This window comes from Mastomys coucha, unplaced genomic scaffold, assembly GCF_008632895.1.
Source record: "Mastomys coucha isolate ucsf_1 unplaced genomic scaffold, UCSF_Mcou_1 pScaffold8, whole genome shotgun sequence".
Taxonomy (NCBI): Eukaryota; Metazoa; Chordata; class Mammalia; order Rodentia; family Muridae; genus Mastomys; species Mastomys coucha.
Window position 1 is genome coordinate 53,789,335 of NW_022196914.1, and position 15,148 is coordinate 53,804,482.

Consider the following 15,148-nt stretch of genomic DNA (forward strand, 5'->3'; position numbering starts at 1 on the left):
TGTGCCCCCTTCCCACTGTGCCCTGATTTGTTTTAAACTTTCCCCAAGCATTTGTTTCTCCACAAGAGGCCCCATTTTATTAGCGTGTCTTATTTTTAAAATATCTGTGTCCCATCACCAAGCTGAAGTGTCCAAGGGCAGAGATCCTGAGCTAAGTTCCCAGCCTCTATCCCAGTTGTTAGCATGAAGTGGGTAATTTTGAATCTTTTGCTCTTACACTGTACCAGATGTTTTAGTGGTCTCATTAGTTCTAGGAATTCTCTTCTTTGTATTAGTGACTATCGTTTCCCCAGCCTTTGTCATCCAGACTTTGATAGGTTGGTTCTTGACCGCTGACATCATAAATTCAACTTTAATTAAGGAGCCATTTATTCAGAACATTGAACAAAGCAGTATATATACTTAGTTGATATTCAAATATCATTTGCTTATGAGATGGCCAATTAGCAGATGTTACTGAAGAATTTAATGTAAATTGATGAAGTTAATGTATGGAGAGTCTTTACTCGATTTAAGTAATTGTTTGAACTATATTGTCTGAACTATAGATTTTATCTCTGTCAGTTGTAACAACCAAAGATTCAATCATATTGGCACATCTCCCTTTATATGCCTTCATAATGTTGTGTGTGACTCAGTTTCCCTGTGAGTTGAAGCTAGCTATAATCTGATCAGCTATACTTTAACCTGTAACTTTAATTAAAAGAAAAAGAAGTTAGGGGCTGCAGATGTTTTGACAAATAAGTCATGTTGTAAGGTGGCGAAAGGAGGAGTGAGTAAGACTTTACCATGCAGAATTCTTGATGCACTGCCTTACCAGACTAACATGTCTCTGTGAAGGGACTCCATCTAAGAGCAGTTATGCTTTCTTTTTAGGGTCTAGCACAAATGTATTACTCCTTAAAAAAAGGAAAAGAAAAAAGGCTTTAATAAAGCAAAGACCAGGCTTTTTTTCTAGATTTAAAAAAAGAAAAAAGAAAAAACTGGGAGAGAGGCAGATTACCTGCAGGGACAGTGCCTTTCATGCCAGTACCCTACGTGCTAATGTGGAGAGCAGGCAATGTGGTGTCCCACCCATGAAGCTTACTCTGAAGAGCCATTTTACTACAAACCCCATCTGTTGTCACTGTTTTATTTGCTGCTTTGTTTTGCTTTTCTTTTTCCTATACTCTGTTTCCCTGGAACTTACTCTTTAAATTATTTAGAATAAAATTTGAATTCTTTAGATTTAAACATTAAATATTCACAGTTAAGAGCTTAACATTCTGAGCCAGGAATGGTGGCCTACCCACTATAATCTCAGCACTTAGAAAGCTAGGACAGGAGGATCTTGAATTCAAAACTAGCCTGGGCTACAATAGAAAGACCTCTTCCCTGCCCCCACCTCTATCTCAAAAAATGATAAGTTAAATTTTTTAGGATCTTGAGCCGCTTCAGAAAAGAAAGATATGCAATGAAGTGAAAAAGATGAGATTTGTTTGAACTAAGGAAAAAGAAATAGCAAACAACCTGATAAGTTTCCAAAACTTGTTTACTCAGAACTTGAAAGTTTGGACTACAATGCTCCTGATACTTGCAGGTTGTCTTATGTCTACCTTTCCACCTTGTAATATTATTTTGAGTTTTGATTAGTTTTTTTCTATTTGTAACTCTGTTGTACATTTTTAGATCCTTTGTGGTTTAAGAAAGTGCCGTCTGTTGGTTTGGGTAGGTCCTCCATATACTTTTCACGAAAGGATAGTATACTGAATGAACCTTTCAGTTATTACAGAATGATATAGGTGTAAGTGTGTAAAATGTTATAGCAGGGTCAAATAGAAGGGCTTCTTTATTTTTATAGTCTATTCTATGGTATATCCTACTAGTCATAACACCCAGGATCTATAAAGGTTCTAGGAAGACTTCATTAGCAAATAGTGAAATTTTGCTCTTGGGGAATATTATATCATGTTTCTATAAGCCTCTGATCACATTTTTATACACCAGTCAGTACATAACATTGTTTCATGTACAGTTTTCCCATTTCATGTTATCTAACTATCTAATTTATTTGTAGACATGGCTTCATTATGTTTGCAGCTCAGTTTGGACTTGAACTTAAAGATCCCATGTCTCTGCTTCCTAAACGCTGGGAGCACAACACCCAGTTGATGTGTGTTTTCATTTATTACTGCTTTAACATTGAACATATGACCAATTATAGTATGACTTACGCCTGAGTCAAGCTTATCTAACACACTTTCTTCGTAAGGCACATTAACTTTCCATCCCTGAGTATATAACACTTAGAAACACTTCAGCATTATGCTGAGGGGCCAATTGTAAGCAGTGAAAGCATCTATAATGGCACAAAAGTGCAAAAACCGTGGTGCTAAACAGACCACTAAAAAGACAGCTGCTTGTATAGTCTGAGTGCTGAAACAAGGTTGTCTTGTTCATCTTCTGGTATAAAGTGTGTGCTAGGTGAGTCATGGTTCCCACTGTTCTGTGGGACTTTAAAAAAAAAAAAAGCCACAGATACTTACTTGACTATTAGTTTGGTTCTTTACTGCTTTGATAAAACAACAATCAAAAGCAACTTGGGGGAGGAAGTGGTTTATTTGGCTTAGAGCTTACAATTCATTATTGAGGAAAACCTGGGCAGGAACTGAAGCAGAACTTACAGATGAACATTGCTTACTGGCTTGCCTAACTTACTTTGATAGAACCCAGAACCTCCTGTTCAAAGGTGGCTTGGCCAACATTGGGCTGGACACCCCCACCCCTATGAATCATTAATCAAAAAATATTTCTCAGAGACTGCATCCAAAGGCCGATTTGATTCATGCAATTCCTGAATTGAGGTTTCCTCTTCGGGTGACTCTAGTGGTGTCATGTTGGCAAAAACCTGCAGAGTTACTGATGATTTTAGTGGGAGCTGAATTCATGTGTACAGAATCTCTGAGAAGCAAGAATTGTGTGTAATTGTTTTAACAAAGTTTATATTGGACTACTTACACTTCATACTGGAAAGAAAGATTCTTTTATTTGTGGATATATATAAGTTTCTTGTACAGTTTTTATGTCCTTTAGTCTAATGAAGTAAAACTGTTTTTAGTTACTCTTTTCCTTTCTTTCCTCAGGGAACAACCTATCTTCAGCACTCGAGCTCATGTCTTCCAGATTGACCCGAATACAAAGAAGAACTGGGTACCCACCAGCAAGCATGCAGTTACTGTATCTTATTTTTATGACAGCACAAGAAATGTGTATAGGATAATCAGTTTAGATGGCTCAAAGGTAAGCTACATTTACTTCAAATAATCTTACTCTTGCTTTGTACAACATAGGACTTCAGTTTCATTTATATTTTTATTTTCATTAAAATATTTCTTCTAGATTTTTTGAAGCTTAACTTCAGGAAACAAAAAGTGATTATTCTTAGAGTAATAGTATTTTCCCCTCAAGTTGTTTGTAGAAACTAACTCCCTTATTATATTGAATTATATGAAGAGACATATTCTTCAGCTTTATGATGGGTTAGTTTATTTAATGAACATTCCTTCTATCTCTGTTTTGTACTGATGTTAAATGATAAAAATTCTGTTAGTCACCATTTCACTATTAGAACAATACCAGCTATTAGAAAGGTATTTATTTAGCTTTACAGTTTGAAGGCTAACAATCCAAAGGGTATAGCCCTAGCTCCCTGATGCTTCTCTTGGTTGCAGCACTGTATGATTTGGTAATGATGACCAATGTATGGGTTAGCAAGTAATTACCATTTGAGCTGGTGGAGCTGAATGGGATCAGACCTGCTCTCTTTATGATAGCCCATTCAGTAGAATTGAAGGAGTTCTTAAGAATTACCCTCCTAGAGCACATTCCCAAAGGCCTGATAGGTCCTCCACATATTTGAATGTTCTATAATACCTCCTTTGCATCACAAAATCAGGGGATGGGGCTGAGGATCTGGGCTTGGATCCCAGCACCCACACAGATCTCTAGGCCGAGGATCTGACACCCATTTCTGACTCCTGCAGGCACCAGGCACACACGTGGCAAAATACTCATAGACATTAAGTAAATAAATCCAAAACAATAACAACAAAGGTCCTTTAGGAGAACACAGCTAAAGGATAACTAACCATAGCAACTTCTGTATACTAGTAGGCAGTTCAGAATCCTTAAGTCATGAAGCCTACCAGCTTAAACTAAAGTAACACAAGTTTAAGACAGAAATCTTAAAAGTTTTGCATTTAGGAGAGGTATCAAGTACAATTAGCTCCACCCTCAACTCCTCAGTTACTGTTACCACTTTCAGGGTAATGCTTTGGGGGGCAGGGTGGAAGAAGGGTGGGAGGGAATCCTTATGTCTGTGTAAGTAGTTTGTAAGGATTAAGTAAGTTATTATCAGCAGAACATACTTCATGCTTGGTGGACAGTATGCTCTTCAGAAGGGAGAAAATCTGTTTTATTACCAGTGAATTTTGTATAATAACTTACATTCCAAGCATCATATCCTGAGGCTTCCTTTCTTCAATCTTTTTTGGAGCTGTGAGGCCTTTCTTACCTCTGTCAGTTCAGTAGAAGTTAGGAACAGAGTAGAACCAAACCACCTCATTGGAGTTTGTGCTGCTTCCAGTGACCTTGCACAAGGTATTTAACTTCTGTGCATCTGTTTTTCATATGTAAAAAGGATTGATATCCAAATAATTAGTCTTTTTTTTTTCCACTTTTATGTGAATGACTGAAAAGACTTAAGATAATGATAGTTAATTTCTGTGAAGTGTTATTTAATGAAGAATAACTGCTCATAAATGTTTGGTTTAGTGAAATACAACAGATATTAACTATTATATCAGGCTTTAGACTGCTAGTTTATTTTCCCTCCTTGAACTTTCAGTTTCTGTAATCTACCATATCCAAAGTACAAATCAAATGTGCTCTTATTAGATGGGGTTTAAAAGGTGGAAATACGGGTCAACTGAAGCAGTCCATGTTTAGGAGGAGAATTTGCATTAAATTAAAGGCATTTCAGTTTTTTCAAGTCTTTTCTACTGTCTCACATCTATCCCTTTGTTTTTTCATTGTGTTACAAAGCCCAGAGAATCCTAAGAAGAAAAATGTTCAATTATTCTTTTGTGTGTGTGTGTGTGTGTGTGTGTGTGTGTGTGTGTGTGTGTGTGTGTATGCTCACACACGCCAGTGCTTGAACTATACACATGAACACTTGAAGCTGTAGGTTTTTCTGTCTTTATTTTTCTTCTTTTTTTGTGACAGGTTCTCACTATCTAGCTCCATCTGGCACTAAAATTTTTCTTTGAAAAAAGTTCTTAGTTATGTCCTAATCAAAAAAATCTAAGAAATAAAAATTTCAAGCATAAGATTATTTAAGTTTTTTTTTTCAGTGATTCAGTGATTAATAATGTAGAAACAAGGAACGGTTCAGAGTTTAGATTAGAATGGGTCTCTTTAACAGGTCTCAAAAAAGTTATTTTGAAAAGGTTAAAATGAGCACCAATGTCTACCAGCACATTGGTTAGTCCTTCCTGTTGCTTATTAAATGTATTATCACCACACTTTTTTGTTTGTTTGTTTTGTTTTGTTTTGTTTTTCGAGACAGGGTATCTCTGTGTAGCTCTGGCTGTCCTGGAACTCACTCTGTAGACCAGGCTGGCCTCAAACTCAGAAATCCGCCTGCCTCTGCCTCCCAAGTCCTGGGATTAAAGGCGTGTGCCACCACTGCCCTATCACCACACTTTTTAGAGTTAGTGGAGTCTGATGCCAAAATTCCTTTTTCACCTTGTTTAACACTTGGTCGCCTCCTCAAGTGTTTCTTGGAGAACACTAAAGGGCCACAAATGCATCTTGGTCTTTATTTGCTTGCTCTGTCACGTCCTTTTTAGGGACTTCACAAGTATTAGCATGTTCTGACTTTCCTCTGTTAGTTATTACTTTACTTTGTCCCAACCAGCTCTGTGACCACATTGCCTTCTTACTGCTGTGTCTCAGGTTTCCAGAATTGTGCTTAGTAGTCAGTAGGTACTCAGAGAACATCAGAGAAATCCTCATTCTTTGTTGTTTGTTTATAATCTTTTTTCTAGTCTGTTTAAAATTTTTTAAGATTATTATATGTATATTATTATATATGTGTGTGTGTGTGTGTGTGTGCGTGTGTGCGTGTGTGTTTGCCTACATGTATGCATGTGTACCATGTGCATGCTTGGTACCTGAAAAGGACAAAGGAGAGCATCAGATCCCCTGTAACTGGAGCAGACTACCATGTGAGTGCTAGGAATCACACCCAGGTCCTCTGCAAGAGCTTTAAACCACTTACCTGCTTCTCCAGCACCTAGTCTTTGTTAGCTATGGTTTACATACTCAAAATGGTATACTGGTAGAAGCTGTTTTGAACCAAATGGTGAGGAAGGCTTATAAATATATGTTTTGTAAAAAGATAGCAATAGATAACACATCCATTTGCTGTGAGAAAGAAAAGAGCCAGTTTCTGTTGTACCATCTTCTCTTCAGTAGGACATATGTCCTTGTTGAAAGTTTATCAATATCTGGTAGTTCATAAATATTTTATATTTGTGGTGTTTTTCATTTGATAAACATTTTTTCATAAAATGCTGAATTTTCATTCCATATTTATTAGTGTGCTAGATGACAAGTTCTGAATTTGACAACATGTATGTTTTTGTTATTGGCAGAATTAAATTTCTTAATTTTAGGGGGCATTAGTCTACCCAACTAAAAATGATCTTTTTTTCAGCACTGGCAAAGAACATGAGTTAATAATATGTTATAATACCTGAAATATGTTATGATCTACAGACTTAATTTTTAATCATTAACATGAAATGCTACCTTTTCTAAGAAATAATGTGAAATAGAAATGATATTGCTACCAATCTTTTATTTTATGAGAAAGGAAATGAAAATATTTCTTAGGAGTATGTTTTTTCCTATAGTAGAAAAAAACCCTGCTAAGTGATTATGTCTCTTTTTCTGAATGAAAATATATTTTATGTAAATCATATTTTTTAAAAAAAGCTTTATTAACATCTTTAAAATATCAAAATCAAAACCACAAAATGTCACCTAACCCTCTGGAAAGTCCCAGACAAAGTTCAAATGTGTGTCATGATCTTCACATGCTTGCTAGCCAATAGATTTAAAGGTCAATATGCTTAGCTAATAAGTTTGAACTGTAACCTTGCTGATGTAACTGTGCCCCTAAAAAGTATAAAAATTGCTTGTAATAGCCATTTGGAGGGGGTGGGAGGGCTTGCCTTCTAGTCACTCACCTCGAGTTCTAATTGAAGATCGATCCTGACACACCAGAAAATAAACCTCTTGCTTTTGCATCAGAAAAAAAATTCAAAATCACTTGTATTCGTTCACATATTATGCTACTTTATTTTTATTTAGTTTTATTTTATGTATGTAGGCCAATGTGCCACATTCATACCTGTTGACTGGAGAGCCCAATAGAAAGTGCTAGATTCCCTGGAACTGGAGTTACAAACACTTGTGAACTGCTGTGTAGGTGCTATACACTGAACCCCACCATTTCTGGAAGAGTAGCCAGTTCTAACCACTGAGCTATTTGTCTGTCCCTCATACATTTATTTTTGAAAGATTCTATTAAGACTAAAGCATATTTGTCTAGAGAACAGCATCCAAAATTAATAAATAGTGATCCTAAACATTCAGAAGGCAGATGCTGACCACATTCAAAACTGTTTGAAGGCTCACTTATCTAGTATATGCAGGGTCCTGGGTTTGATGGCCATACTACCAAAAAAGGGCAATAACTCTAAAACCAAGATAAAACTGCTAATTTTGTCCGTTATCAGCTTGTTAAAAATGATGGTTTTACAAGACTCGTCTTTGGGGCCTTAGTTTCTAGCTTAGTCAGTAAATTGCTAATGGCAGATATAAGGATCTGAGTTCTATCTCCACCACACATGTGCTAGACTAGGTAGCATGTTAGTAGTTTTAGCACTGGGGAGGTGGGAACAGGTAGATTCCACAGCTTTGCTATCCAGCCAGTTTAATCTTTCAGCAAGCCCCAGGTCCTAGTGAGAGACCCTCTACCAAAAACCAACTTCCACAGGCTAGACACTCTGCTTATCTGAGGTGCCTAACCTCCATAGGCCACATGCACATCTGAACAACACACATTTCCCCCAACACACACACACACACACACACACACACACACACACACACACACACACCTTTGAAATTTTTTAGATCATTAAACATGTATCTATAATTCTACTAGTCGTATATTTCTACATTGCCACCACTCAAATTATCTTTATCTGTTTAGCTTTGTAAGTTATAAGTGATCCTATTTTTATGTAGCTGAAATGGACTTTTGTTTGTTTTATTTTTCAGGCAATAATAAATAGCACCATCACTCCAAACATGACATTTACTAAAACATCTCAAAAGTTTGGCCAATGGGCTGATAGCCGGGCAAACACTGTTTATGGACTGGGATTCTCCTCTGAGCATCATCTTTCAAAAGTAAGTTACTTCAGAAAATCCTCTTTGAAATCTTCATCTCTAATTTGTTTGTCCTAAATACAAATAGGAAGTAGAGAGTACAAAATATAGGAGAAATTTGTTTAATATTTTGAGTGTAATGACTTTAAAATAAGAATAAAATATTAATAAGAATATTAATATATTAAATTCTATATAAATAAATATAAGCATTACTATACTAAAAATATCTATTGTTCATAATTCTTCATGAAGACTTATTGTGCACATTAAAACAGTCACTACTGGTTGAAAAAGGCTTCTTGAATTATCTGTGTGGAGGAATTAAAAGATAAGAACTCTGTTCAGAGGGGTTTTGCTCAAAAAATAATGCACTTCAGTTGGAGATGGCCTGCAAGATAAGTAAACATCAAACTTCCAAATTTTTTATTAAAATTTAAAGTTGACATAATACAAATTTCAGGTGGATTTTGTTGTTGTCATTTGTTCCTTAGTATGACAGTGATTTGCCTGGATGTAGAAATGTCTGCAGTACAGAGTAAGATTCAGTAGGCATCTAGAGGAACTTCTTGAATAATGCTGATCAAATGAATTATGATGGCCAGAAAGACATAAAATGCAGCGCATCACCAGGCTAAATACTGGAAAAAAACAGTTGTCCTGCCTGTAAATTAAGCCATCTCATGCTTACATCAGGAGTACCTGGAGTTCTTGTGGACAGAAAGAATAGAAAGAGGAAGATGGAGAAATAGTCAGAAGGTGCTAGATAATAAAGATGAATATACACACTTTGTTCACTAGATTTTATATACAAGATGTAAAGGTTTATGCTAAAACTTCTGTGTTAGCTATTTTGTTTAAGGGTCTGCCTTTACTTCAGATGCTTGCATGAGGTTTGGTATAAACAGGATCTGAAAATTAAATTATTCCAGTACAAGGTAACAGACTCTTGTAGGTATATACAGTTCACATTTACATTAAACTATAAGCTAATTTATTGTAGAAATTTGTTCAGATCCTTTAAAATAAGTCATTTTAAATGTCTTAGACTTTTGTGAATATTGGCTTGATTTATAATTAGTTTACTAGTTGAAATAATCTGTTTTCATCTGTTTAAATTGTAAACATTCATTTACATGGATGTTTTCAATATAAATTAAAGTTTAAAACTCAATTTGAAGCTATTTTAACTATTGTCTTTGTAATTGTTAAACCATTCTCTGTAAGATGCTTATAGAGTGAGTATTACATGATTTAACTGCACTTAGCAAGTCTTACTTTCTGAATATGTTTTTGATCTGTGGTATAGTGTGTTAGATCAAAATTCCTCAGTATAGCAATGCAGATGAATGTTACCCTTCCAGAAATGATCTCCTTGAGAAGTTATATGTTTATTCTAATACATTAGACACTACTGACTTTATAAGTAGTTTCTACTACATGAATTTCATGATTTATACAACAAAGAGCTAAAGTGTAAGTTGGTTTCTGAAACAGTCTTTTATGAAATACTTCTTAGTTAGGCTTGAGTAATTTTTGACAGTAAATTAGATTCTTCATTATAGGTTTCCAAGTTACTAGGTAGCTAGTAAATGTAGTTAAGGATTAGTGAGTTAAGTATGACCTGTCAGTCATACAGTCTCATCTTGCCTCCTGTTACGTGTGTGTGTGTGTGTGTGTGTGTGTGTGTGTGTGTGTGTGTGTGTCTGGGAATGGCTTTTATTTTTTTCCTCTTCAAGGTAGAATAAACTTTCAGCCAATTCTTACTAGTTATGACCCCTGGCATGGTTTAGTTTTGATTGAATGGTGACTATTGTGACGTAGTTCACATTATTATTGTCACCTCCAACAGGTGCTTTGAGTTACATGGAGAATTTGGGTTTTGGGTTTATTTGGTAGCCCACCTAACTATATCTGAATATAGTGATAGAATGCTTTCATATCCCACACCTAAATAGGTACTGTATGCTACAGTGGTATTCCTATGGGTTTCTAAGAATTAGTATTTCATGTATAATTTATTTTCATCTCAACACTGTTTTATGTTCCTTTTCATTTTAAAACTTTATGTTATTACTTCTGTTACTGAATTGACTGTTTAGAAATCTTTGCTAATTTTTTTTGTTGGTGGTGATAATACTAAATATAGTGATATATAACTATGACTTACACAATATGAACATTTATATTTTATTAATAGTTAAAACCTTTTTTTACTATTTTGTTATATAAGCAGATAATTAAGTGAGTATATTTTCTTAGTGATTAAGAAGAAGCATAGCATATACCTAATGATTCTACCACTCATGTGAATCGTAAATTGTGTCTTAATAATAAAAGAACATAGATAAGCCAGCTTGCCAAATTCTAACTTCTTTATGTGGTAATGTTTTGAACAAGATTTATCACAGTACTTTATATAGTTTTTGGAGTTTTGGCTTTTTTTTCCCATCTTTTCACACTACAAGCTTTATTTGTTGGGAGGCTTTGCTGTTTATGTAAGAGCCAGCTCAAAAGATGAAGGAAATATGGGGTCTGTGGCTTGTTGCTACTTGGTTAATGTATACAGTCTATATGTGTTCAGTTTGCAGAAAAGTTTCAGGAATTTAAAGAAGCTGCTCGGCTTGCAAAGGAGAAGTCGCAGGAGAAGATGGAACTGACCAGTACCCCTTCACAGGTGGGTGTCGCAGTCTGCTTTTAGTGTGAACCTAGCTCATTGTAGACTGTCCTTTTTATGCCAGAGTGAAATTTGGAAGGATAATGGCAAAATAAATTACCAAAGTAGGCATGGAAGTACTGCTTAATTAATCTCTACCGACAGAGAATACGTCAGTGTTTATAAGAACATTTTTAAAAATAAGTATTAATCCAGATAACCTTTATATACCCAACAATAGAAAAGCAAAAGTACAGAATAAAGAATAAAGAATAATAAGAGAACAAAAGACGATCAACCTATGGTTTTGTCCATGTTCTTTTATGCAGGCAACAGTAAGGTAAGTTTAGCCACCTAGAGGCTTGAAAGGGCTCCTCAGGCCAGGGGAGGCTCAGACAAACAAACAAAGCTAAAATATGCTCACTTCCTAGAAGCTAGAAGCTGGAAAAGCCTGAAGGGAATAGTTAAGAGGCAGAAAGAGCGAAGGGAGTCTAAGCTAGACTTTGAGTTGAGATTTTGTGGGAAAAGTGGAAGAATAACAGTTTAGGATTGACTAGTTTGAACAACTTCATTGGTTCTCCATTTCTGTTGGGGTGATGAAGACAAAGGAATTTGTTTCTGCAGTACAAGGCCAGATAAAGAAATGTTTGGTCTAGGGCCATCCCACCCTGAACGCGCCCTATCTCGTCTGATCTCGGAAGCTAAGCAGGGTCAGGCCTGGTTAGTGCTTGGATGGGAGACCGCCTGGGAATACTGGGTGCTGTAGGCTTTTTTATAAATTTTAAGGAATATGACAAAAAAGATATTGTAGGTATTGAAGGGGGGGTCTATGGGAGGAGCGGTAGTACAAAAGGGAAACAAGAATGTGATTCAATTCTTTTTAACTAAAATATGTTTTTAAATGTTAACAAATTCAGATAAATTGAAATCGTGTAACTTTTCTCATCATAATGCAATAAAAGTTTAAAAAAAAATGTTTGATATTGACATGGCTAACTTGACATTACAGGTGTGTTCCCCATTAGGCCCTTAGTTTCTCTTGAGAATTGAATAGTTCTATGGGAAATAGAATATCTAGTCAAAGCATTAGAAAACATTGGATAATTGAGATGACAAGAGGTACTTATGTGCAGACTTGACAACCTGGGTTCTCTCCCCAGAACTCACAAGGTGGCAGGAGAGACCAACATCCTGGTCCTCTGTACCCCACAAGTCTGCTTTAGCTTGTGCATCCTCTGCATAACAATAAAACAATTAAAAAACCAAAACATTACAAAATATAAAACACTGTAAAATACAAGGCCTATTGTTTGTTCTTCCTGATCTTAAAATTTCTTTATCTCTGACTACTTGATAAGCCTCACTAAGTATAAAGGTTCATTTTTATTTTCATAAGGAGAGTTCTGCTAAGTGCTTTCCTCAAAGACTTAAACCTTTACTGCAGATTGAAGCCAAGGTCTGTTCTTCCATACTTGTAGTAGTCTGGTGTAATCTTGGGTGATCTTTGTTAGTTAAACTGTGTTGAATCTATTTGTCAAATGCTTTTGTACTCTAGTGATTCCTTTAAACATTAATTCATTTAAAGTTATATGCCAGTATGTGTTCGGAGTTCTGAATCTGTAGGTAAATGATTTTGTTGTTACCAAAAGATGCAACAAACAGCACATTCAGTAAGTGAATACACAAAAATACCAATAAATTGTAGTAGATAATAGATTAACATTGTATTTATTTACTGTTTCTTCAGTTATAACTTAATACTGTGTCTAATTAATTATAAATGACTGCAGTTCAGTAAGCTAGTTTCTTCTCTGTAATAGAAGGGAAGTCTTTAAGTGTTTGCTTTCATCAAACCAATATAGAAAAGGTATGTAAATTGAAAATGCTGTGATATAAAAATGATAAAGAATATCATAATTTGATTAGCATTTTGGATACATTCCTAATTTCTCTTTTCAAATATTTGAAATCTATTAACTTACTCTACAGGAGCCAGAGAGAAAAGTAGAAAAAAAAAATTTCTCCTCTTCCCTACATTTGTGATAATGTAATGCTTCTGTTTTGTTTTGATGAAATAGTTTAAATGAAATAACTAATAATAGTAGATGATCAAAACCTTTGTTTAGTTTTTTGTTTTTGTTTTTTTGAGGAGACAGACTACATTTAGTTTGGAGTATTTGAATGTTGGGATGGGAATGTAGTGTGGTGATAGAGATGGCTTGTATACCGGATTCTAGGTTGGATGCTCTGCACTGCAAATCAAAACAGAATGAGATGGGAGTGTAAGATGGCTCTGAGTAAAATCACAGACTGTGCAAGCCTGGTGTAAAACCACAGGCCATGCAAACCTGGTAGCCTAAAACTTATCCCTGGAACCTCAGGGTGGAAGGAGAGACCCAACTCTTGGCTCTAATACTTCATTCTGTAACACTCTGTGACCCTTCTCTTCTTATTCCCTCTGTCCCTCCTTCCCTCCCTCCATTTCTGTCTTTCTCTGTCTCTCTCTCTCCTCTCCCTCCTCCCTCTTCCCTCTCTTCAAGTTCCTCTTCTCCTTCTACCTCGCAGATACACAACAAACATTAAATTAGATTAATACACAGAACAATATCATACACATTTTCAAGTCAGACAGAATTAATTGTTTTCTGTGACTGGGGAGGATGTTTAACCCAAGAGTGCTTACACACCTGTAGCATGGGTATTACATCACTTACTCTATTGATTCGATAGAGGTGAGTGTGCTAAGGACAATGGCAACTCATGGTTAGTGGATCATGTGTGCTCTTGGGCCCAGCTTGAATCTTGGTACTAACCTCTATTGACTTTATGAATTAGACAAGTAAGTGATGGTGGTAGAGTGTGTGTACATGAAAATGAGAATAAGACCAATTTATTCTCAGTTATTGTGAGAATTCAGTAAGGATTAGAAGATCCTTATATAGTAAATTTTTATAAATATGGATGTGGTTATAATGGTGGGGATAATAATTATAAAATCTTTAAATCGTCTGGCACATAATAGTAGTTAGGAAAACAGAGATGCCATATGTTTAAGGGATTTTATTGCTTTGGTAAAACCACGACCAAAAGCAAGTTGGGGAGGAACGGATTTATTTGCTTTTCATAACTCAGGTCATAGACCATTGTTGGTAGCCAATGCAGAAACCTGGAGGCAGGAGCTGAAGTAAAAGCCATGAAGGAACTCTGCTTATTGGCTTGCTTCTTACATCCTGTTCAACTTGCTTTCTTACATAACCCAGGACCTCCTTAGAGGTATCACTGTCCACGGTAGGTTGGGCCCTCCCACATCAATTATTAGTCAAGGAAATGCCTCACATGCTTTCCTGTAGGCCAGTTTGATGGAGGCAATTCCTTAATTGACATCCCCTCTTCTCAGATGACTAGCTTGTGTTAAGTGGACAAAAGCCAACCAGTACAGCTTGCAACAGAGTTCTCTTGAAGACTTGTTAAAGTATGCTGCAGGTTTTAATTTACTAGACCTAAGATGGAGCCTGGGTATTACTAACTCTGACTCCTTTTCCAGAGATACTGATGCAACTGGCCTTATGTAAAAAATGATATAAACAAACAAGTCATCCCACCTCCTTCAAGACCTGAAATGAAAGGAGTCTGCCAGTTAAACAGTTTGTCACTTCATATTGCTCAACTCTTAAGCGAAGACTATATATATATACCCCAGCTTAGTATTGAGAAAATTAAAGCTAGCTTGAGCCTGACAAAGTAATACTGTAATAAAGTCAAATCTGTATAGGTTGTAATAAGTCTAGATGAAGTCTAAAGCAGTAGAAAGGGAGAGCAGGAGACTGTGGGGATACAGGCTCTGTTTTGTCTGTTGGAATCAAAACTAATGTCTATCTGCTAATCAAGAAAGAGTTAAGGCTTGAAGAACAGGTTTGTGATTCCCAAGTACTCTGGAGGTTGAGGTAGTAGGATTGTAAAGTATGCCAGGGCTACAGACTAGCTTCAGAG

General features: G+C 35.9%; 1 protein-coding gene and 1 pseudogene across 1 annotated transcript in view; both read left to right on the forward strand.

Annotated features, from left to right (window-relative positions):
• The window catches only part of Homer1 (homer scaffold protein 1), a 103,745-nt gene that overhangs the window by 34,299 nt on the left and 54,298 nt on the right, over nt 1-15,148 (forward strand). Inside the window, exons 2-4 of the mRNA XM_031360533.1 lie at nt 3,123-3,279; nt 8,392-8,523; nt 11,087-11,179. Of these exons, the coding sequence (XP_031216393.1) occupies nt 3,123-3,279; nt 8,392-8,523; nt 11,087-11,179 (382 nt within the window). The remainder of the gene's footprint in view (nt 1-3,122; nt 3,280-8,391; nt 8,524-11,086; nt 11,180-15,148) is intronic.
• LOC116083993 lies at nt 11,809-11,927 on the forward strand (annotated as a pseudogene).